Raw genomic sequence first — 24,020 nt, forward strand, 5'->3', positions numbered from 1 at the left:
GGTTAGAGAGATCACAGAAGACCGGACCCTGCCACCCTCAGGATGTCGCAGGCCGAACGAGATTCCGGCTCATTCCGAGAACGATGGGATAAATGGGCTTGTTATCCCAGCCAATCAGAAAGAGGCGAGAGGTTTCTGAGGGGAGGGGCTAAGAGAGTGGCAGCATGTGCCATTCCATACTGACAGGCATCAGGTCATCAGTCTTTCGGCAGTCAAACAGCCCCTCATCCTTCCCTTTGACACGGAGGTGAGGGCTGAGATCCAGGAGCAGGTGGAAGCTGAGGGAACAGGGAAACGAATGCAAACATGACGCGCGACCGTTTGAATACGGCTTTGCATTTTAAATGTGCGTGAGGCCGACAGACGAGCCCTTCTCCTGCTGTTTGCACTGGGAGTTTACATAGAGGAGAAAGGGGAGTAGTCAGGGCATTACACAAAATTGCAACCAAATAGAATCCTCGCCAACATCCCGCTCAGTTCACCACGGGAAGTGCATGTCACTCTCCAACCACCTTCCAGATAAGTTCAGGTTTAACCCCAGGAAAGTGACTGCCCCCGGTTACATCACTGCTCTTATGTAGCATGCCAAAACCGATGCACGTTTAGACCTGGATTTAAATTCATAACCTTCCAGTTTAATTGAGCACTGAAACCACTACTTTTCTTATAATATACTGTATGCATACATAATACATAATGTATACATAAGAACTATAAAGGTAATATACACTGTTCACGCACTCAATCATAAGTACAACAGCATTTTGAGATGCATATTTGAGACTGAGGAAGATAGCATGTGGAGGGATTACGGTGGAGTCAGTAAGCTCTCTGGGTCTAGTGCTGGCTGGAGTCTCGGGACTCCATTCTGGCCCAGTCCTGCTTTGCCACGCCCTAAAATACCTGGCACAGTCATTGCAGGGACCCTAGTACCCCGCACCTGTTCCTACCAAACTACAGTTTGTGCTCTACTTAACCACACCGGGTTAACCTTTGTAATTGGCTGCCGACTCGTAACTGTTCCCTTTTGAATGTTCTTCTTTAGGTCAGTGCCCTCTGTATCTATTAAACACACCAACTTTAGGTTTACATAACGCAGATCCAGGATCAGCGTAACTGCCACTGCACTTTTTATCAAACCCTGCTGACTCCCCTGTTAGCTCAGTAAACAGTCCGTTATCCTTTGGGGGTCTGATAAGTGGCACACTTCTGAAAAACCATCCTACATGACGTATAAATATGACTGGACTGATTGATTTAATGTTGTCATTTGTTCATGAATTAAAGCTTTCAGATTTACTCACAAAGAAGACACAAACCGCATTTCCCTTAAAAGTAAGTTTATTGGATGCATAGTTTCAGATGCGACAGTTAGTATTTAGGAGTAAATACTTGTAAAGCACAATTGCACCCCTGTTCTAACCCTTTACATTCATCTCGTGTCCAAATCTCACCAAAGAAACCTTGTAATGTATTTAAGGTGCAAACGCTGTCTTCAAGTGATATAATTTCGTATTTTAGGAAAATATACTTCGTACTTATGTGACTGGGTACAGGTGAATCTGACTTCAATGAGGCAACTCGATGGCAACAGACATTTCCCACATTCAAGGATGGAGTGTTAACATGAGTATAAACTGCACAAACAAACAAAAACAAAAAAAAAGTTCTGGAAGGCACCAGATCAGCTGCTTTTGTCCAAAAACAGCATCTAAGCATGGAAAACGTGTTGGAAAACATGGTACGTCAATTGCGAGACTCTGACTATCCGTGTAAACATTTTCAGTGCAAAAAACAAGAATATACGCCGTAATACGCAGGTTGAATTTGTCCCCTTGATGTCTGCCTCCCCCCCCCCAAAAAAAAAAGTTTATTACTGAAAACTGTTCTTTTGTTGCAGTGAGGATTATGTGTGTCTCAAACATACCAGAATTTTTTTTATTTTATTGTACTTTTTAAGCAGCAAAGTGAATATGTAAGTTATTCCTCTATACAGTAAGTCTACTTTGGGGGGACCATTTGCACATTCTGCTGCATGTTCCTGGCCTCTTAAAGGTTAACAACAGTGATAATAGTTCTGTTCAACTCTCAATCAATTTATCCTACTAAAAAGTATTGTCCATCTATCTAGCAGATGTGGATATACCGCAAGTTATAGAACTCCTTTGTTGTAGTATTAAAGTATTAAAAGAAGTCAGAGAGACATACAGTTGCTTTGGTCAGCATAATTCACCATTGCGAAGAACCTGGCCTTTGTACTTTTTACTGTAATAACTTTACAACGGTTGCTTTTTTCCGATAAGTGTAAAGTAGTTTGGCGCAAGCACTAAAATATTGAAAATAGGCCCCATCAAAATGAACCATTTTCTCTGCTCTGAAGTAAATTTAATAAGAATTACACTGGCCACGTTTTTCATGATAATAGGTTGCATTCTCTGAAAATGAAAATATGGCTTTCTGAGCTGTATTTAATAAGTTCAGCGCGCAGCTTAAATGAATGGCTTTCCCGACTAGACGCTAAATGGAAATGGTAGGAAAATGTCAAGAAGTACTGAGAGTTGGACAGAAATGTCTCCAGTTTCAGTATTTTGAGAGAGTATTTGACAATACTGAAACCATGAAAATGACCGTTATTACCTTTTACCCTTTAACCTTGGGTGAGAGTGCACCTGTCTTTAAGAAAGCCCTACTTCAAAGCACTTGAGTATTTAAAGCATAATAATTCCTTTCATTTTCTCTCACCACTTTACCCTCCACCGTTGCTCCTTTTTAAACTGTCACCTCGCTCTCCACCTCTACCCTTTTCCGGGGTGCAAAGAATATCCTTCCCGCTCACTCCCCCTTGCCCTGCAGCGCCCCCAGTAGGCCGCTGGCAGTACTGAAGAGGTTGATGGGCGATGAGCCATCGGTGATCAGAGTGGACTTAAGCCCCAGGGCCTGAAGCAGCTTCACCTGAAAGCCAGAGAGAGATGTGGTCAGTATAGTACAGACAGAAACACAGTGCTGGTCAGTACAGTACAGACAGAAACACAGTGCTGGTCAGTACAGTACAGACAGAAACACAGCACTGGTCAGTATAGTACAGACAGAAACACAGCACTGGTCAGTATAGTACAGACAGAAACACAGCACTGGTCAGTACAGTACAGACAGAAACACAGCACTGGTCAGTACAGTACAGACAGAAACACAGCCTGGTCAGTACAGACAGAAACACAGCGCTGGTCAGTACAGTACAGACAGAAACACAGCTCTGGTCAGTACAGTACAGACAGAAACACAGCACTGGTCAGTACAGTACAGACAGAAACACAGAGCTGGTCAGTACAGTACAGACAGAAACACAGTGCTGGTCAGTTCAGTACAGACAGAAACACAGCAAAGGTTAGGACAAAGTGTTGACTGAATTTAGGTATGAGCATGTTTCAGCATTTCTGCGTGGTGTTCCAGTAGGGGGCACACTTTCCCCAGAAAAATAAAACTATGTCACAGTTCAGAAAGCAGAATTTTGTCTGTCCGATGAGACTTTATACCGGACTCACTGTGGGACTCAAAGATCCTGGGGCGCTTATCGCTAAACACAGAGGTTCCCAGTCGTTCTTATTAAATTCCTCATTGGTCTTTCCAAACAAGCCAATCACACGGCAGTACTATTTCCCAAACTCCTTCAGGCCCTCTTCACACCAGCTGAGGTGTGCCGGGCGTCCTGGCACAAAATGGCTGCCGTGCATCTCCCAGGAGAGGGTTTGGTGACGGCTGAGCTTATCGGCACCCGCTTAACAGTTAACGACCGAGATTCTTAAAAGGGATGACAGGCGCTACATCGATCAGTCGATACAAAATCTCCTCACACATCACTCAAAGATTTGAACCACCCGTCAACTTTTGCTGGCAACAGTACAATCAATATGTGTGAAAACACATTTTGATTGATCCAAAGCTGTCAGTGTTTGCTTTTTTTTGTCAGAGCTTGTTGTAGCTCCACCCATCATGGGTTCATGGCAGCTCGCCCTCCAATCACAAGCTTGTGTCCTGCATTTTAACACCCAGCCAATGAAGTGCAGTACACAGACAGGAGGGGCGACACAAGTAGACAGGTGAACAGGTCAGACAGGTCAACAGGTCTGGTGGGCAAACAGGTGAACAGGTCAGACAGGTCAACAGGTCAGACAGGTCAACAGGTCAGACAGGTCAACAGGTGAACAGGTCAAAGAGGTGAACAGGTCTGGTGGGTGAACAGGTCAGAGAGGTGCACCGGTGAACAAGCCAGATTGGTGAACAGGTCAGACAGGTGAACCGGTCAGATGGGTGAAGAGGTGAGGAGGTCAGACAGGTGAACAGGTCAGACAGGTGAGGGGGCCGCCATGCTGAGAGAGGGGTTACCTGTAGCTCAGGTCCTGCCCGGGCCATCTCCTTGAGAGTGTCACTTCCCAGACTGTCCACCAGCGCTTTAAAGCGCTGGTTCTCTATGTCCGCCAGCTTCTCCTGCTTCTCCACGTCCAGGCGGTTCATCTCCTTCTTATAGAAGAGCTCCTGCTCTCGCGCCTTTGACAGGCGGTCAAGCTCCGCCTCCTGGGGACACACACGGGTCAAAGGTCACGCCCTATACTCCCATTCATTTGATATAAGCAGGACTGAAATCTAAGCATTGAGGAGGGAAAAAGAGGCAGTTTTGGGATACTGCCTGTCTGTAGGACACTGCTGTCTACAGGGGCAGAGAGGATTTTGAGGTAAATGCTGTTATCGGTATTTTGCACATCTTCTTTTCTGGTCACTGTTTGATAATGAGAGTGGAAATGTACCAGAGAAAGAAAAATGAAAATGAGAGATTAATAGTGAGTGAGATACAGTAGCTATGTGTAACAGGGATTCAGGGGCATGCTGAACAGTGATTGGTGTAGGACAGGGGTTCAGGAGTACGCTGAACAGTGACTGATGTGACTGGTGTAGGAAGGGGGTTCATGGATTCAGGGATTCAGGGGTTCATGGATTCAGGGGTTCATGGATTCAGGGGTTCAGGGATTCAGGGGTTCATGGATTCAGGGGTTCAGGAGTGCGCTGAACAGGGAAGGGTACGCACGGCCTCTATCTTCTGGGCCTCGGCCTTCAGCTTGGCCTCGTTCACGGCCGCCTCTCCCTGTATGCGAGCCGCCTCTGCCTTCGACTGGGCCTCCGCTTTCGCCGCACCTGTGCTCTCCACCGCCGCACTGAGAGGGGAGAGGGGAGGGAGAGAGAGAGAAAGGGGGGGAGAGAGAGATACAGAGAGAGAGAGAGAGAGACGGAGAGAGAGACATTAACACTGACACATGAGCACTGGCTGGCCCTGTTACAGCGGTAGCAGAAATGTTTACCCATGATGCCGCTCCCTTTAGCCCGTTGGGAACCTCTAATGAACCATTTGGCCAAACTTCAAACGGATTATACATACCAAAATAGAGCACTGCTGACTTTGAAACTTGGTTTAACTGTTGCTTGATCTAGTGTCTCTACGTAGTAGCTCACAATCATTCCTGTAAGGACCAAAGCTGTCCCTCCTAAAAAGATCTTAAAATCCTAATATATAATGTCACCATAATGCTCTCAAGAAGAGAGGGTAAAAATGTACCTATAATTTTAAAAAGATGAGTTGTATTTTATTATTGACCTGAACCAGTAATAATATAACTAAAAGGGAAAAAAGTACTCCTTGGATCCTCCCTGATCATTAATTAAGTTTGCACGGGCCAGGAGAACAGGGAGTGTACCCCCCTTCTCTTCAGGAGATAAAATGTGCGCCTTTCTTTTAGTGAGCAGTCAGTTTCTAACAGTCAGTTGGAAGTGGGCATCTGGGTCCTGTTTCTAGGTCTGGCGTTCTACATTTCCACTCTGGTAACTGACATCTTTGATAAATAATTACCAAATTAAATTAATATAAATATATGCTACATGTTGGATAAGTGAGGTGTTCTAACTATTGATGCACTTGTGCTCAGAATTCAAACTTTAAACGAGATGTGTTAGCGGTTAAAACTGCTGGATTCGGAAAATGAAATGTAGTTAACTTAGGGCTCACTTGGCCAACGAGCCATTGGCGTTAGCGAGCCGTTAGCATTAGCGAGCTGTTAGCATTAACCAGCCGCTGGCATTAGTGAGCCGTTAGCATTAGCGAGGCAGTGCGCTCACCTGAGCGCCTCCAGCTCCAGCAGCTCTTTCCGGGCTCGCTCGGCCTCCGCCTGGTCCGTGATCCTCTGCCTCTCCAGCCGGCCCTTGGCCTCCTGCTCCAGACGCTCCGCTTCGTGCCTGCGAGAGGGAGAGAGAGAGAGAGAAAGAGAGGGAGGGAGGCAGGGAGAGAGAGAGAGAGGTGGATTAGACCAGAGGGGTCAGACAGACTGCCACAGACACACTCACTGCAGTCAAACCAAAGGAAATAAACAGCACTAAACAACAAGTCATGTCAAATTTGATGCATCGGTTTGGCTCAACCCCGTTTAATAGCCCTCACTACACCAGACGTATGTTCATTATGTGTAATTATCTTAATGGGGGATGCTTGTGCGCTCATCCAGTTAAAGCTGCAGCTGGTAACTGTTTTTTTTTGTTGTTATTTTTTTCCATCAGGGAACATTCAATTATTGAAAGAGCTGCTTTGATGGAAATCCAGCAAAATCCAGCACCATATCTGAACTATTTTTACCAGCCAATTGTACTTTCAATGAACTTAGCCACCTAAGTAGCTTGGTAGCTATTATTGATAATGTTACCTCATTTGGCAGCTAGCTCTTGGAAGAGGGAAATGTTCGCTAACGTTGTGTGGTCGGTGAAGTTAGGTAGATTTTCTAGGCCTGCTTGGTAAGTTAACGTTACCTGTCAGATAGATCATATTAGCCACAACTGCTTGCCAGCAGCATCCAGTATGAGTTGTTGTCTATACAACCAGAGGGTCCAGTATCGGAGCAAAGGCTGCCTCAACAGGAGCCTATTATATAATTAGACTAGAGTGACAGGAAGGTAATTTGAAAAATGCAATAAGTAGCCACGGTAGATTGTGACCTAGAAAAATCCACGGTCTGCACGGTGTCAGAAAGCCTTGGGTGTACCATAGCCTCGATTTGGTACTCCGTGGACGTTTTACAATAGGACCTCTGGGACAACAGTCGTCTGCAGTGTTGGGGCTTGGTGTAACCGTCTGGGATAACGTTAGAGGGTAGCCTTGTTCAACAGTTTACACGTACAAAAATATTTAGCTAATAGCAGCTATCACGAACCATCATGGAAAGTACCTAACTTTCAACAGGCTTGTGAACTTGGCAAAATCTTTACTTCATTAGCTACTGAACTGGGTGACAGAAAGATAAAAGGAAAGATAAAATAAGCGAGAGAGGCAGACAAAGGAACAGAGACGGAGGGCACTGACCGGGCGGTAGCCTCCTGGGAGTTGGTGGTGATCTCAATGGCGAGCTGGACGCTCTTCTGCAAGGCGTCTCGGGTCCTCTGGTCCACCGGCTCCACGGACTGGATGTCCACGCTGCTGATGACCAGCCCGTTCTGGCCGAAGCGCATGCTGGACCGCACTGCCAGCTTCTCGTCGAACCCGAACACCGCCGAGCAGATGATCCGGTTGGAGTTCTGCGGGGGGGGGGGGGGATGGGTAATTTCACAGGGTTCTGGGCGGACAGCTCGGGTCCTGGAGCACCACCACGCTTCAGCAGACTTCGGCTCCCATCCAATGGCAGATACCACCCAGGCCGCATTACTGGCACTACCCCTGCACATTTGCACTTGGTATGGATTTCCATTTCCCTTCACTAGCTCAGTGTTTTAATTGTGTTGATGTTGTCGTGATGTTGTCCTTTTGTATTCTGTCTTTATGTGAACCCTGGCTGCAAAACAAATTTCCCCAAGTGGGACAATAAAGATAACCTTAACCTTAAACCTTAATCAGCTAGTCTGGCTTAATGTTCTAAATACCTGTACACAGCAACACTCGCTTGCTCCTGTATCAGAGCACAATTAAATAATTCCACAGAGGATGATGGGAAGTCTGCAGCTGTAGCTCATGACTACCAACATGTCAGATTAAGTAAAGGAAAGGGCTTGTGAAATAATAATTGGAGGTATGGGGGCACGAAGGCGGCTGGAGTATGGGGGAATAGGGGGGTGTGTGAGGTATGGGCACAGACAGGGGGTGGTTGAGGTATGGGGGTGAACAGGGGGTTGTGAGGTTGGGGCCAGACAGGGTGTGTGAGTGGGGGGTGAACAGGGTGTGTGAGGAATGGGTACAGACAGGGTGTTGAGGTACGGGTGAACAGGGCTGTGTGAGTATGGGTCACAGACAGGGTGTGAAGGTATGGGGTGACAGGGGTGTGAGTATGGGCAACAGGGTCTGTGAGGTATGGGGGTAATCAAGGTACAGGGGTGTGTGAGGTAGGGGGTGCAACAGGGGGTGTGTGAGGTATGGGTGGTGAACAGGGGGGTGTGGGGTATGGGGGGGCAGACAGGGGGGTGTGCAAGGTATGAGGGGTGAACAGGGGGGTGTGGGGTACGGGGGGACAGACAGGGGGTGTGTGAGGTATGGGGGGTGAACAGGGGGGTGTGTGAGGTATGGGGGGTGAACAGGGGGGTGTGTGAGGTATGGGGGAACAGGGGTGTGGGGTATGGGGGGTGAACAGGGGGCTGTGTGGGTATGGGGTGGTGAACAGGGGGGTGTGGTAGGGCGACAGGGGGTGTGCGGGTGACAGGGTGCGGGACGGGGGCAGACAGGGGGGCGTGCGAGGTACGGGGGCGATGCGCACCTTGTGAAAGTCGTCAAACTGCACGGACGCCACGGCTCCGCGGATCTTGGAGGCAATGGCCTTGCAGGCGTCGCCCACGAAGTCGGGCACGGCAAAGAGGGTGGCCGCCTGCGTGGCATCGGCCTGCGGCGTGATGTCAAAGTGCCTGAGACACAGACGGTTGCCCGTGATGTCACTCCCTGTTCATAACTGAACTTACAACTGTTTTCCGTCTAACCCAACAGGATAGTGCTCTTTTTGGGCGTGGATTAGCCATGCTACTTGTTAGGGTGGCAGAAGTGGACGGGCTTGCTTGAAAAATCACATGGGTGGAGCTTATGTATACATTCATTACAAACAGATTGGCGGTGTTTCACATGCACACAGTATGGCGTAGCCATGGAAATGAACTCTAATTACCCTCTGCAACAAGCCCGTGCTCAAACAAATGGTGAGTAAACTCACGCACAATTCTACCCTCTGAGGCAGCAGTGGATGCTATTCATAGAATACACAGTCAACTGGGAGGGTGCAGGGCAAACAGAGACAGAGAGGCAGATATCAGTAACTGCCACAGAGATAAGACCCAGTGACAGACAAAGAGTACCAGTTGTAAGAAAGCTGCAGCTGCAGCCGGGCATGGTCGGCCGTCTCTATGGTGATGATGTCAGTGCAGAAGTCGGGCCCCAGCAGAAGACAGATGGCCTTGATGACGTTGGCCCGTTTGGGCTTGTCTCCCGACAGCGAGAGGATGGTGAACTGCTCATCCGGGCCCAGCATCACCATCTCCGGCCCAAACACCACCCTGACAGAGCCAGAGAACCGAGAGAGCACCGTTACAGCCCCATCTCTCTACTGCACTATGACTACAACAGGAGAGACCGAAGATAGAATACTTATGACATCATGATCATGTTATTGTGCATGTAGTAAAGAGGCACAGAAAATATACAACACTAGCTTTCATCCTGAAGATAAAAGACAGAATCTCCCAGACTTCCAGAATTTAAATCCAAGGTGTAAAAAGCAAGGAATGAATCTTCCCATTCCTTTTTGGCTGGACCGCAACAGCGGGGACAGCCCTACAAATGTGAATGTCTGTGACTGAATGAGTGACTGAGTGAGTGATGAAGTTACACCATTGGTCGGCCGGATCACGTCTGTTAGGCCAGCCATATACTAGGTCTTGACCTGGTCTTGTTTAAAATACACCTATGAGGGGCTACATTTACATTACAGGCATTTAGCAGACGCACTTATCCAGAGCGACTTACACAACTGTTCACACAGCATTTACATTCACAAGACCAGTTTCTAGCCCAGTACACTGCACAGCTAAGAAAAGGTACAAATGAATGAGCATTTACAACTTCTGTGAGGATGTACAGTGAGAGAGAATGAGAGAGACCAGTCAGATCTGACGGGGAGAGGAGAGGGGCAGGCAGAGCTACCTGGCCTTCTTCTCGCGGTAGTCGTAGACCTGAACCGCGGCATTATGGGGGACTCTGTAGGTCACCACTCTCGTTTTGTCTCGGGGCCTGGCGTCCGGCAGCGAGGGGCCCCTCTGCCCGCGGTCCGACAGCGCGTCCCGGGACGACGGCAACAGCAGCTCCACGTTCGGCGGCAGGTCCTTCTCCCACAGCTCCTCGTCCTGGGTCAGCATGTAGGTGTGGCCAATCACGGCTCGGACCTGGTCAAGGAAGTTACGAGGCAACCAATCAGGGAGACAGGAAGCAGGCTTCACAAATTCAGGGCTAAACAGGGGCCTAATTGGTCGGTCATTAACGTCAAAAAAAAGAGCGTGAGGGTGTATTATTTTACAGCGAACCAACGTTCAGGCAGCAAGTGCCTTCGTCAGGGCCATCCACCTGAATGAGTTCGAACGCATTTTATGCTGCTGAACGGGTGCGTGCAATCATGTGGTGTGGGAAGCTCTCGCTACTGGACAGGTGCATGATAACATACCATCATCATTACACATGGTACGCTATAAAAAACAACAACAACAACAACAACAAAAAACAGAGGGCGATGTATAAAATGAGCATGACTGAGAACACGCTGAAAAAAGGACTGAAATACAAAAACAAGAAAACATGGATTGACATAAATTTGAACAAAAGGCCTTAAGTCCAAATCGGCATTTAGACAGGGGTGAGGGTGCCGGAGGGTGTGACTATTAATTCCCCTTGTTTTACATTACGTTTTATACATTTCACAGACGCTCTTACTGAGAGCAACTAACACAGCGTACATTCTCACATTTTATCAATTTGTACAGATGAATATTTTCCTGAAGCAAGTGAACTTGGACCGAGGACACAAGAGCAGAGTACCAGCCGGGAATCGAACCCCCAGCCACAGCGCTGCAAGCCCAGTTTTCCAGCCATTGTGCTGCACTGCCTGCTTATTTTTTTTCCCCCTGCGAAAGTCCACCTCACCTTCCCGGTCTTGATGTCCCGCACGTAGATCCCCTCGTTCTCATCCAACGGGATGGCCTCTCGCCGTAGCAACACCTCCACGGTGGCCGGAGGGACGTACTCGATGGGCCCGCGCAGCATCCAGCGGTCGCCCGGGCGACGGGGGACACGCCCCCCTCCTGAACCCCCCTCCCCCTCCCCCTCCTCCTCTTCTTCGGGCTGACGGGGGGAGAGAGGGAGAGAGAGGGCGAGCGTGAACAGGAGGGACACAAGGGTTATGACGGCAGAGAGGCACTGGGGGGGGCGCGGCAGCGGGGCTGGGCGGGGCAGCGGGGGTGGGCGGGGCAGCGGGGCTGGGCGGGGCAGCTCGTTCATGTACTGAGCCAATGGGTGGAAGAGCAGCAGAGAGAGGAATAGAGGGAGAGCGAGGAAAGGAGGATGGATGGAAGGTTAAAAGGAGGAAAAGAAAAGACGGAAAGAGGAAAGTCGGTTAGTGAAAAGCTGCAGGAGGGGCTACGCACAGGGCTTTGGAAGGATTTAATAAACAAGGTAATACTTTCCAAAAACATTTTGTTCAAAATAACCTCAATTCTATCGCTCATACACATTCTCCATTTCTAAAAACTGCCCCCACTGCCCTCTTTTTTCTACCCCGACAGAGTAAAACACAAAAGGGGCATTTAGCCCTGCTGTTAGAACTACAGACATTGTCTGCTGGTTCCTGTCGTTACACTGCATCGGTCATTACTACAAGCGATTACGCAGTGAAGCTACGGGACCTGCTTTCTGGGGTCTAATGGGGTTGTGAAAGCAAAAGCGAACAGAAGTCAGCATCTGCCCCCCCCCCCCTCGCCGCCCCACCCATCTTACTCTCTTCTGCCCTCTTCCTCTTCCTCGACCACGCACCTTTCCACTTTTCACAGCAATTCCCTCCGCCCTGGTCTTCCTCTTCTTTTCCCTCTCAACCTCACCCTCCCTTCCGCGTCCTGCTTTCCGTTTCTTGCTCACCCCGTCATTGTCCAGGAAGGCCTCGATGGCCCGCAGCACCAGCCCCTCCTCCTCCGACAGCACGTACACGTCCTGGATGCCCTGCTCCAGGGTCTCCCCGGGCTGCAGGAAGAACGACTTCTCCCCCTGAAAAACAGGCAAACACAAGCAAACACGCAAGCACACATACATACACATGCAAACACATACATAAACACACACACGCAAACACGCAAACACACATACACAGAGGTCCATTTTAGAAAATGATACATAGGCAAAATAAAAGTGCATCTTTAAAATTAAAAACAAAAGCTCATCAGTCAGGTAGTCTCCGGCTTTATTGAACATCTACACACACTAACTGATTACTGTTTTACACCTATCAGCAATCCATGACCTATAGCTCTGTGACATAGAAACTAAACTCTGCTTTGCGGAGTGCTGTCAGACCTGGGCCCTGGCAGTTAACACTAACACAGGCACCCTGTCAGTTATTACTTCACACATCCTTCTCCAGATCTGTAACAGTCTTCAAACATTTCCCGTACCCAGCTAAGTCTTTCAGTTCCTGCTTTTGGAATTAGTTCCTCCGCTCTTTTTTGAAGAGCCTTTCTAGCTCGAAAATGTGCCCACAGCAAAGTCATGGTTGCAGACGTATGGCTGGTTGAAGTGCTGATTGGCGGTGGCTGGAGGCCGTGAGGGGAATCGCGACGCCGCGCGCCAGCCTCACCTTGACGACCCGTTTCTGGCCCAGCTGAGGCTTGCCGTTGGGCCCGACCGGGTCCAGGATCACGCAGTACTGGCGCGGGTTCAGCACCGTCACGTCCACCACGCCCACCACCTCCTCGGACACCGAGGGGATGTGCACCTCGCGGTCGTCCAGCGTCACCAGCCACTCCTCCCCGGTGCGCCGGTCCCGCCCGCCCTGGTCGCGGAACGGGCGCAGGGCGCGCATGTGCAGCGCTTTCTGGGAGGAGGCAGAGGCGGAGTCAGCTCGGGCACGGGGAGAAAAACCACTCTGCCTGAGAAAGCTGAACCTGAACCGCGCTCGGCATCACCGAACACGAGGAGGGACGAGCAGCATCACCGTAGCTGAGGTCAGGTGCCCCGCATCCCCGTAAACAAGGACAGTCCTACACGAGCTGTGCTTAGACATCAGGCCATGCTGCTCAGACCACATTTTGGGGCAACTATGCGCACAATTTTACAAACAGACAATTTGGACCCGTGTCTTGAGACCAGCTACGTCTTTCTTACTTCTCTCCTGGCAAAAGTGTGGAAGCCAACACCGTATCCCATGGGGAGTAACGAAAAAAACACTTGAGAGAGGGGATAAAAAAATAATTTAAAGAACTGGTCGGATTGGGCGGCCGAACACAAGTCACATGGCCAGGTATCGGATACGTAGTAGATTTAAAACCAATTCCACCATGCTGATTGGCAGCGACCGTTTTGTTACATCCTTTCTTTGTGGAGCTTTGGTCACCCGGAGGAATGCTTTTGTAATGCAAAGGAGGAACGCAAAGGGGGGAGGGAGAAGCTAACCTTGTCGGTGAGGATGAAAGCGTTGACGATGTCCACCACCTCCTCATAGACGCCCGGCAGGTACGCTCCCACCTTGCTCACCTGCCACTCCTCTCCTGATGGGAGCAACAGAAAGAGAGGGAGGGAGAAAACAGCATGAAGGATGCAGAAGAGTAGGGGAGAAAGAGAGAGTTATGGATTACACACAGGGAGAGAGGAATTGAGGTACACACAGGGAGAGAGGGAGTTCTCGATTACATACACAGGGAGAGAGAGAATTTTGGGGTACACACAGGGAGAGAGTGAGTTTTGGGGTACACACAGGGAGAGAGGGAGTTATGGGGTACCTACACGGAGAGAGGGAGTTCTGGGGTATACACAGGGAGAGAGGGAGTTTTGGATTATATACACAGGGAGAGAGGGAGTTATGGGGTACACAGAGGGAGAGAGGGAATTTTGCAGTACACAAGGAGAGTTTTGGGGTTCAGACAGGTAAGAGGGGTATGGGGAAAAACACCTGTGACCCTGTGCACCCCGCTTCTGTCCACGCCCTCCTTGCGTGCTCTCAGGCGAATGGCCTGGTTTTCCTGGATAACGGTGGCCCTCACCGTCTCCAGCACCACCACCTCCTTCTTGGGGATGTAGGTCCCTGTGGACACAAACAGCAGCAAAAAACAATAAACAAAACAGTATTTGCAGTTTTCCTTCAGATCCTCTTGTTTTTCCATAAATTGTCAGAAACATCACCAAGTTGCATAAAGGGGAAAAGTCCTGTCCTCTTTCTGCATGTTTTGCATTTCTTGACTTTATGTTCAATTTCCTGCACACCAAACCAGCACAGCACAGCACAGCACAGGGACAGCACAGCGCGTAACCGTGGCGACAGACTGACACACCTGGTCCCTCAAACAGCCATTCGTCTCCCGCCACTCTTTTCTCCCCTCCCTCCTCCTCCTCAAAGTCCAGGAGGGCCTGCAGCCGGAGCGCTGTGTCTGGGTACACAACCTGCAGGACTGTGATATCCTGAGAGAGAGAGAGAGAAAGGGAGAGAGAGGGAGAGAGAGGGAGAGAGAGGGAGAGAGAGGGATAAAATGATAGAGAGAGACAAAGTGAACATAGACTCACTGACTGTGTGGGCCATTTAAACCTACACCCTGAGCCAACCACAGGAGAACGGGCTCCCCCCCCTTGAGTCTGTTACCAGGGAGTTTTTCCTTGCCACTGTTGCCTTAGGGCCACAGACAGGAAGAGCGGCTCAAACAGGGCCACAGACAGGTAGAGCGGGGGAGACAGGGCCACAGACAGGTAGAGCGGGGGAGACAAGGCCACAGGCAGGTAGAGCGGCTCAGACAAGGCCACAGACAGGTAGAGCAGGTGAGATAGGGCCACAGACAGGGCCACAGGCAGGTAGAGCGGGGGAGACAAGGCCACAAGCAGGTAGAGCGGCTCAGACAGGGCCACAGACAGGTAGAGCGGGGGAGACAAGGCCACAAGCAGGTAGAGCGGGGAGACAAGGCCACAGACAGGTAGAGCGGGTCAGACAAGGGCCACAACAGGTAGAGCGGTGAGACAAGGCCACAAGCAGGTAGAGCGGCTCAGACAAGGCCACAGACAGGTAGAGCAGGTGAGATAGGGCCACAGACAGGGCCACAGGCAGGTAGAGCGGGGGAGACAAGGCCACAGACAGGTAGAGCGGCTCAGACAGGGCCACAGGCAGGTAGAGCGGGGGAGACAAGGCCACAGACAGGGCCACAGGCAGGTAGAGCGGGGGAGACAAGGCCACAGACAGGTAGAGCGGCTCAGACTGGGCCACAGGCAGGTAGAGCGGGGGAGACAAGGTCACAGACAGGTAGAGTGGGTCAGACCAGGCCACAGACAGGTAGAGTGGGTCAGACCAGGCCACAGACCTGCTCTATCTCCTCTCCTGGGTGGAGGGGGAAGGGGTCCTGCGCCAGACGGATCTCCAGGTCAGCATGCCGCAGCTTGGCCTGTCCCAGCTGGTCGAACTGGACTTGGCCTTCGTCGTCGCGGGCAACCGGGTTCTTCACTACGCAGTAGTGTCGGGGCGGAACCACTATCATGCGCACCGGTTCAAACAGCACCCTGGGGAAACAATTGAGGGAGACACCGCCCACAGTCACACTCGTGCAGCCGGAAGATTCCCAGAAAAATGCCCCTAATGGAGTGCGCTGCAGCTGGCCGGGCAGGGGCCTGCAGTCCATCTGCGCAGCCCTCTGGACCAATAGCAGCGCAGCTTAGCCGGGGTAGGGGCAGGCGGCTGCATGCATATCATGCCATATTTCAACAATGAAACAGGCCTGTGAATAAGTTTTTATGACGTAATATTTAAGAGCAAGTTCTACTATAAGAACACCTCCAAGATGCAAACGCATCAGGAATAGGGCTTATTCCAAACTCTGATGTTTGGACCTTCAACAAATTTGTTGCGAAAATATCCCAGTTTAAAGAATTGGATTCCTTTATTGTGTAGGGCAGTTCGCAGAAGTCCACCTCTTATCAGACGCCCAAAAGGAAGACAGACTGTTTACGGTGCCGACAGGGAGTCAGTGGGTGTGATAAAGAGACAGCGCTCAGTTGCAAAACATCCTTCTGAATCAGCAATAAGTGAACCTTACGCTCTCCATAATACAATGTAATCATGTTTTTGTATTGTTGGAAAGCCAATGTCATGCTGACTAAAGATCTTGATACCTATGGGCCAGCGCCCAGCCAGATACAAAGGTTAACCCAGTGTGATGTGCTTACAGACATAGCGCAAGCAGGATAATTGATCTGCGCCATCTTGTCATGGTTGTGTCTTTCTTACAAACGATCACAATCATATGCTTACATTACAGTAGCCTCATTTTTTTTGTAGCCATTATCCTAAGAGCCACAAAACAAACCAGCAGCAATCGGGAACGTGCGACACCTCTTCCTTTAATTTTTCCACATTTTTGGACCTGTGACAATAATGGCTCTCAACAGGTATAACTGCATTTTCTATTTCCCATTGCACACACACTGGGCAGACTGCTCGGCGCATAACGAATCGAGGATCTGTCTCTGAGCTCCTGCTGTGTTTTACAGCGAGCCGGTAGACCCCTGATGTGGCGGACGAGGTTAAACGGAGAGCGCGTTACATTCGCTTTCGGGTTGGACCGCAATCGCGGGCGACTGCGGGCGCGGTTACGCAACCATCATGGCCGACCTCTCGTTGTCCTGGCGGATGTAGGTCCGGGGCCCGATCTCCACCCGCGCGATGTTGGTGTTCTGGTCCAGGACGTGGATGTAGTGGTGGGGAGGGATCCGAATTATCGACGCGCCCATCCCCTCGTCTCCTCCCTCCGGGCCCTTGCTTCCTCCCTTTCTTACAGACATCTGTGTGGAGAAAGAGAGAGAGAGAGAGAAAGAGAGAGAGAGAGAGAGAGAGATGAAAAAGAGAAACAGCGGAGCATTACTCTAGAGCCTGCAGGGTCAAATGCACAGGAGTTTTATGAATAAAGCTTTTTGTTTTTGAACAGAAGCGCCAGCACCATGTGGACACTGTGTGCCTGCTGGGCACTGGGACTCCTGACAGGAAATGCACCATTTAATTCACGGTTAGGGCAAGGGCAGCGTTGGTGTGATGACCAGCAGTCATGTGTCTGGATTTTGATTAGTCATCAGCTGCAGCCTTGTGCCGGGTAGGGGGAGGGGGGTGGCTTCGTTTCCATGGATCACCTTTGGTCTTTCTCCATGGATTATTGAGTCTTACTGTGGAGTTTCTTTCTCCTATTTCACCACCATACTGCTGTGTTTAAACCTACCCTTCCTTTCCCATAAGCAGCAGGAGCACGGGGTTGCCAGGTCAGCCGGTGGCGACCGGGCCGACTGCCTCCACCCCACCGCTCCAGAGACGGAGCATGTTCACTTCCAGATACATCTGGGTGATTAATAGAGCACCTGGACACCATTAATTACACAATTTTCACTATAAAACTCATAATTCGTAGAGCTTGACTTCCTTTTAACTGTATTCATACCTTTTAATGCTCGTAAATATATCATTTACACAAATTCCTACTAGGTTCCTACAAATATTCCCTACTAAGACGTGCTCCTTGGTTGCCACTAATTGTAGGGGAAGACCAAACTATTTTCTGGGGGCTAGGCTGCATTTTATTTTTGTCCTCAGTTGAGCGAATTGTTCCCGGACAGCCCTGCTTGGATGCAAGCCGTTCCATTACAGATCCTCTCCTTCGCAGGTCACAGCCTATCCCTGGAGTTGCTGCGTTCCCGTGGCGATTTCTGCCGTTAACGCATCACTTCCTCTTCTCCCTTCGGCTGCGAGCTTCGCTCCCTTCGCTCCCTTCGAATGGAATGCTGCCTGTCGTGAGTGCTCCAGGCTGCTCGCTGGTTAATCGCGCGAGCGTTGGTCGACTGACCGGTTTGAGCGCACCGCAGAATCGTCCTCCGCTCGCCACGGAGCGTCTCTGGGTCATGAGACACCCGCCAAGCGGCATTAATCAAGTAAAAGCTCATAATGCGCGTCTCCCTGGCCGCGCAGTCTGTAAGTATTCTCGCCTGAAGCGTTGACTGCGGACTCTTTCCGATCGCTTATTTTACCCCCTTGTGTCCTTTCCTTGCTTCCTTAGCTCTACCCAATGCAAGGAAAAAACATGTTTTTTTTTTTTTAACATATTTCATGTCATACTGAAATAGGTACAGATATTTTAGCTGGTTGAATAGACACAACCTAGTCTCTGCACATCTCTACTGCTGTCTTTGAAAAAACAAGTCTAGTTATTAAACCACATTTCAAGCACATTTTCTGCATGGCGCAAAGGTTTTTGGTCTTATATAGAGCAGTACACCCTGGTGAGGTATGTGTGGAAGGCACTGGGCCAGACACGTCCCTAAACGCAGAGACGTTCTGTGCTTTACCATCCACCTGTACGCACCTGTTCATATTCTCTCTGCATTGAGTCATTACATTACATTACAGGCATTTAGCAGACGCTCTTATCCAGAGCGACTTACATAGCATTTTTTTACATAGCATTTTACAATTGTATCCATTTATACAGCTGGATATATACTGAAGCAATGCAGGTTAAGTACCTTGCTCAAGGGTACAACGGCAGTGTCCTACCCGGGAATCGAACCTGCAACCTTTCGGTTACAAGCCCAGTTCCTTACCCACTGTGCTACACTCCGTCCCTCATCTGTACACACCTGTTAATATTCTCTGTGCACTGAGTCACTCACCTGTATACACCTGTTAATATTCTCTGCTCTGAAGTCAGTGTCTCACCTGTGCACACCTGTTAATATTCTCTGTGCACTGAAGTGAGTCTCTCACGTGTACACACCTGTTCATATTCTCTGTGCACTGATGTGACTGGAGTCATGTGACACAGTGATTGGAGTCATGTGACACAGTGAGAACACCAATGCCCTGCACCCACATCTCCTACATGGGCCTTACTTCCCTGCTGAGTGGGCGGCAGAACCCACTGACGCCATTGGCCAGGGTTCCTCTGATTCTCCTCCAACCACTGCACAAACACCAGTAAAACACATAGAAAGATAACAGAGGCTTGTGCAATGCACTGTTAATTCCTTTGAACCCCACCCAGAGTTGGCTACGCAGCTCCAATACAATGCGAGCACTTCAACGCACTGCACACAAGCGGTCAGACCACAATCCTGACACACATGACAACCAAACCCCCGGACCAAACCCCTCAGAGCAAACAGAGGGTAGCAATTGATCAAAAACGACAGCATGAAATGCCCTATTGCACAAGCACCATACCGCTAAAACACAGCCTACACAAGACAAGCCAATCTCTGAATCAAAGATTCTACATATAACTTGAAAAGCAGACACCAATATGGGAAAGAGAAAATGACAGCGTGCGATACAATGAGAATATATAAGTATAGCCGCAAGCAGCGATTGGGAGTCCCAAGCCTCGTCACTGTAAATTAAACATGAGGTTGGCCACAGCATACACAGCATGGCATTCTGGGTGTTTATATAGCTGAATAAAGACTATGCTGCTGTATATAGGCTGCCTGATGTGCAATGGTGAGGCTTTGAAATTAATGTCATATCCAAGTCAAAAAGTATTTAGTAAAATCACTGTTAGCTCGGAACAGGATGAAAAATACAACGCGCAGGATTTCAGAAGCAGTTGAAATCGGATGGTATGCAATGGCCGTTACGCAACAAAGGGAAACGCAGCTTTTGTTCGACGCCATGCCTAATCTCCACTTCATTAGTTCATGGCTGCCATACTTTCCTGCGGAAGGAGTAGGCTTGTAGTCACAAAGTGAATGTAGTGTAGCAGATGGCACCTGCTGCTGGCCAGCACCATTTTACCTCCAGAGAATTAATTAAGCCAGATAGGAGTTATCAGTAAGCGGTTCAGTTTCGACCAGAAGGAGGGAACAGGTGAACAGTAAGACTGCTGTGTGTATGTGTGTCTGTGTGCGTGTGTGCGTGTGTGAGTGTGTGTGTATGTGTGTCTGTGTGCGTGTGTGCGTGTGTGAGTGTGTGTGCGTGTGTGAGTGTGTGTGTGCGTGTGGGTCTGCGAGCGTGTGTGTACGTGTGTATGTGTGTCTGTGTGAGTGTGTGTGTGCGTGTGGGTCTGCGAGCGTGTGTGTACGTGTGTATGTAAGTGTGTGTGTGCGTGCGTGCGTGCGTGTGTATTGTTTGCTGTCTGCGTTGGTGTGTGTTGAACCCAGCATATCAGGTACATACTTTTAATAATATTAAACAAACTTTGGTCATTTTTATTGCCATTGAAAGTGATAGGGATGTACATTTTGAGGATATTAAAATTGAATGTTTTATATTGGGCTTTTAACAAGGTGACCAATGAACCTTTGTTCAGGAAGCCCTGCCGATTCCCTGTGGCGCTCTTACTGCATGCCGAGTTTGTCCCTTCATCGGAGTCATTAGTTGGGCTCGTCTTCTAGTCGGTCAGCCATATTGCCTGGTATTGGGGCAGCAGGACTGGGTGTTGCCTCTGTGGACAGACCAGTTGCTTTTCTTCTCTTTTTTTTCCTTTTGTCTGTTTGTACAGAGCTGTACATGGTGGTAAGCGGAAAGGGTTGTGGCACATTTATGCTAATACCTTTTATTGCCCTAGTGATAGCTTGTAAGTGTCTGAGCCTCACAAGTTTGACCATTCACGGTGTGAATGTCCTCTACTTAAAGCTTGTAGTGACATCGCTGCGTAAAGTGATACATATTTTAAACAACACGGTGCGTGTTGTCCACTGCCATATTCCTCTCTGTTTTAAGCCAAGTCTGTTGTTCCCCAAGCCACAGGTCCAGCCTTCGGTAAGTCACAGGGGTCAGCAACCAAGCATACCGACGGCTGAATTTTACATTGCTCTTATATTCATTTCACATTTGTTCAATTGTAATAAACCTTGGAACTTTTGCATTTTAATCCTGTTTCTGTCATTCATTTAGTAACTGCTGGGGGACATCCCCAGAGTCTTTGCAACTTCCATTAGCTCCTAGAATAATGGGCAGCACAGTCCAGCTGCACCTAGCGGGGTGCTCCAGTACCCTGAACATATTCTGAAAGCACTGTTCAAATCGTCGCAGAAAAAAAAAAAAAACGTTTCGTATATCATACAAATTTGCAATAAATACAATATGGCAGACTTTAAGCTGACAGGTCCAGGGCTGTACGGGCAGAGATCATGAGTAGAATGTTTTGTATGAACTGGACAAAAGGAGTGGGAGTTAAGGCATTTGAAACGGGTGAAAATTTGGCCTTTAATTGTAGCGCTAGAAAATGCGGCCTATTGGGGAAATGTTACACGTGTGGGTACCCTCCGTAATTATGAACCTTGCTGCCAAGTTTGAAGTCTCTGGCAACGTACCATCTCATAGGAAACTGCGTATAACAATAACAATGAGCTGCAAGCAGTAATTAAGGGGGCCCAGCGCCCACAGCCGCAAACGTCCAACTGCCAATGCTTTCACACGCAAGTCCTTCATTTATTGTGTTGATCTTTTTTTATGCATATTTATTTTTTCATAGTTTTCTTAAGATTTGTCATTTGTCTCCCGACATTAGTTTCAGGTCCTCAAGTCAAACAAAGCAGAACTTATCATTTAATTTTTGGAAAATCAGTTGACTGCTATAGGGCCATCAGTTGACCAAATGTTAACCACTCTGATCGGCGTGTTGCTGGAAGCAGGGGCACCGTGGGGGGGGGGGGGGGGGGTTAGGATGATTCCAATAACCATGTTAAGGAGTAGCACATTGATTTAATCACGTTTATTGGCTGACTAAAGCCGTGATATTTTGTTTTTATATATTTAGAAAAAGAACAATCTGGAAAAAAAAGCATGCTCTCTCAGGCTCATATTTTTCATTATGTGCATGGACCTGTCTTTATTTCTGTCTTGTGTGTGTGTGCAAGTATATTTTCATTAAAATTCTACATATGTATCTTTCTAAGCAAAATTATTTAGTTTCTATTTCATTTATTAATTTATTTGCGGAATGGGAACAGGCAAAATATCAATTGAAACCAGTGGATAACATAGAATGTCAGTTTTTTTGTTTTTTGTTTTTGTTTTTTTAATTGCTGTATATCCGCAACGGTGTAGCTAGTGGGGTCCTTGATGCTTGGCCCTCAAATAAACTAAAAACAATAGGGACTGAATCAGCCCTTCGGTTTTGTACCAGTCATGCTGAGGAGGGGCGATACACTGAAGCAAGTTGCTATAATAAGAGGATGCAATATGAGAACATAAACTATGGGACATGAAACGGAAGCAGCGGTATCGCGAGAGAAAACGATATAGAGAGAGATTCAGAGATGTGGGACAAGTCGCGGTCCATGCACTGTTCACGGTTGCTAAGCATTAAACTCGCAACCCCACCACCTTTTCAATATCAATCTATCATCACATAATAAACAATGACATGAGTTTTGACGTTTGTGAACAACCGTTGAGGGCGTGAAAACAAGTTCATACGTCGATCTGGAGACAGTCCTTTTTTCAGATGAAAATACAAAATTCATAAGATACACAACATTTGACAACAAAAAACCTTACACAAAACGCCAGTGAAAACGGACATTTGAGCAATTTAGCTTTGTTAAAAACAGGAACCAGGAAGTGTAACTGAACAATTGGTTTCGTGCAAAGTCTTCCTTTCAAAAACAGTCACCAACAAACTAGGTTTTTTATTTTCTTTTTTAACAAACTAGGGGTTATTTCGACATAACCTGTGTTTGTTAACGTCATTGCTAAACTTCATGATTAGCCTGCCATCAAACAATCCCCGTTTTAACGGTTGGACTGATGTCCAAGATTGTACATTAAAAGAATACAAAGTGGCTGTCTTACCATTATTTTTTTATTTGTTCCCCGAAGATCCTTCCGTGCGTAAATTTCTTTAAATACGAACTTCACTTTCTGTCTTTAAGGTATGGAAATACGTGGGCGTGATCCCGGAAGAGGTACCGGAAAACACGCGTCATTTACCGATTGGAAATCTGATCCAGTAGCTAGATTGAATTCGCTTACTCTGCCCGAACCGTATAAATACGATTATGACTAGAATGAATCCGAGCACAAAATATCCGGAGTCGTGTCAACGTTTGTTTGTTCGTTGCTGCAATGCGGGGAATGTCTGAAGTCGCGGACTACGCAGTTACCTGACAGTTGAATCTGATGCCAGAATGGGTGCAAACGTGGGCGTCTAATTTTCCATATATCTAGGCTAAATTGTGTGTGATTTTGGAAATCGATGCTAGCGTACATCCCGAAATTCAATGGCTGACTTGCTTTTCATTGTTTATTGGTAGCCATTCTGAATATGGACTGCCCAAAATCGGCGAGGAAAAATTAGCCTACTTTGTGTCATTTAGAATGTGCAATATGCGACCTCTATTTTGATATTGGTACCACAAACTATTTAAATATTTAATAAAACTGTTAATATAAGAATGTAGGACTTGCATTCAAGGAGAAATAATCAAACCTGGTTTCACATTTTTTCTCAAAACAGTTATTTGTCAAATTCAAATTAAGTCATGCTGTCTAAAAAGAATTCACTAAACTGGAATGTGAAGTTGCAAGATCGTATTTATAAGATCACGGTATTCACTTTAAGAACTTCGCCAGGTACATTACTCCAGTAAAATATCCCAAAGATCATTGTATCTAAAATAATTTTGTCTCAGAATCAGTTCGGTTTTTACACGTATTCCTTCCCCACCCAAGCGAATAAATCTGGTGTTTGAATTTTGTATTCTAAATTGTTTTTGAACTATTACGGTCTAGTTTCCAATGTGGTCACTCTCTGGG

General features: G+C 48.1%; 1 protein-coding gene across 2 annotated transcripts; it reads right to left on the reverse strand.

Moving 5' to 3' along the window:
- Positions 1 to 1,323: 1,323 nt before the first annotated feature.
- Positions 1,324 to 23,328, reverse strand: mvp (major vault protein). Of its 2 annotated transcripts, XM_064314103.1 has the most exons (17): positions 23,058 to 23,328; positions 16,896 to 17,065; positions 15,592 to 15,787; positions 14,581 to 14,707; positions 14,202 to 14,333; positions 13,706 to 13,800; positions 12,891 to 13,127; positions 12,179 to 12,304; positions 11,192 to 11,389; positions 10,202 to 10,440; positions 9,358 to 9,555; positions 8,772 to 8,916; positions 7,394 to 7,605; positions 6,163 to 6,279; positions 5,081 to 5,207; positions 4,384 to 4,572; positions 1,324 to 2,952 (listed from the first exon to the last, which is right to left on the reverse strand). In XM_064314103.1, exons 1-17 carry the CDS (start codon positions 23,058 to 23,060, stop codon positions 2,833 to 2,835), a joined length of 2,631 nt encoding a protein of 876 aa, XP_064170173.1. In that variant the 5' UTR covers positions 23,061 to 23,328; the 3' UTR covers positions 1,324 to 2,832. The 2 variants fall into 2 exon arrangements, with proteins under 2 accessions (XP_064170173.1, XP_064170174.1); XM_064314104.1 differs by lacking the exon at positions 23,058 to 23,328.
- Positions 23,329 to 24,020: the final 692 nt, after the last annotated feature.

The sequence above is a fragment of the Anguilla rostrata genome, chromosome 17 (assembly GCF_018555375.3).
Source record: "Anguilla rostrata isolate EN2019 chromosome 17, ASM1855537v3, whole genome shotgun sequence".
Taxonomy (NCBI): domain Eukaryota; kingdom Metazoa; phylum Chordata; class Actinopteri; order Anguilliformes; family Anguillidae; genus Anguilla; species Anguilla rostrata.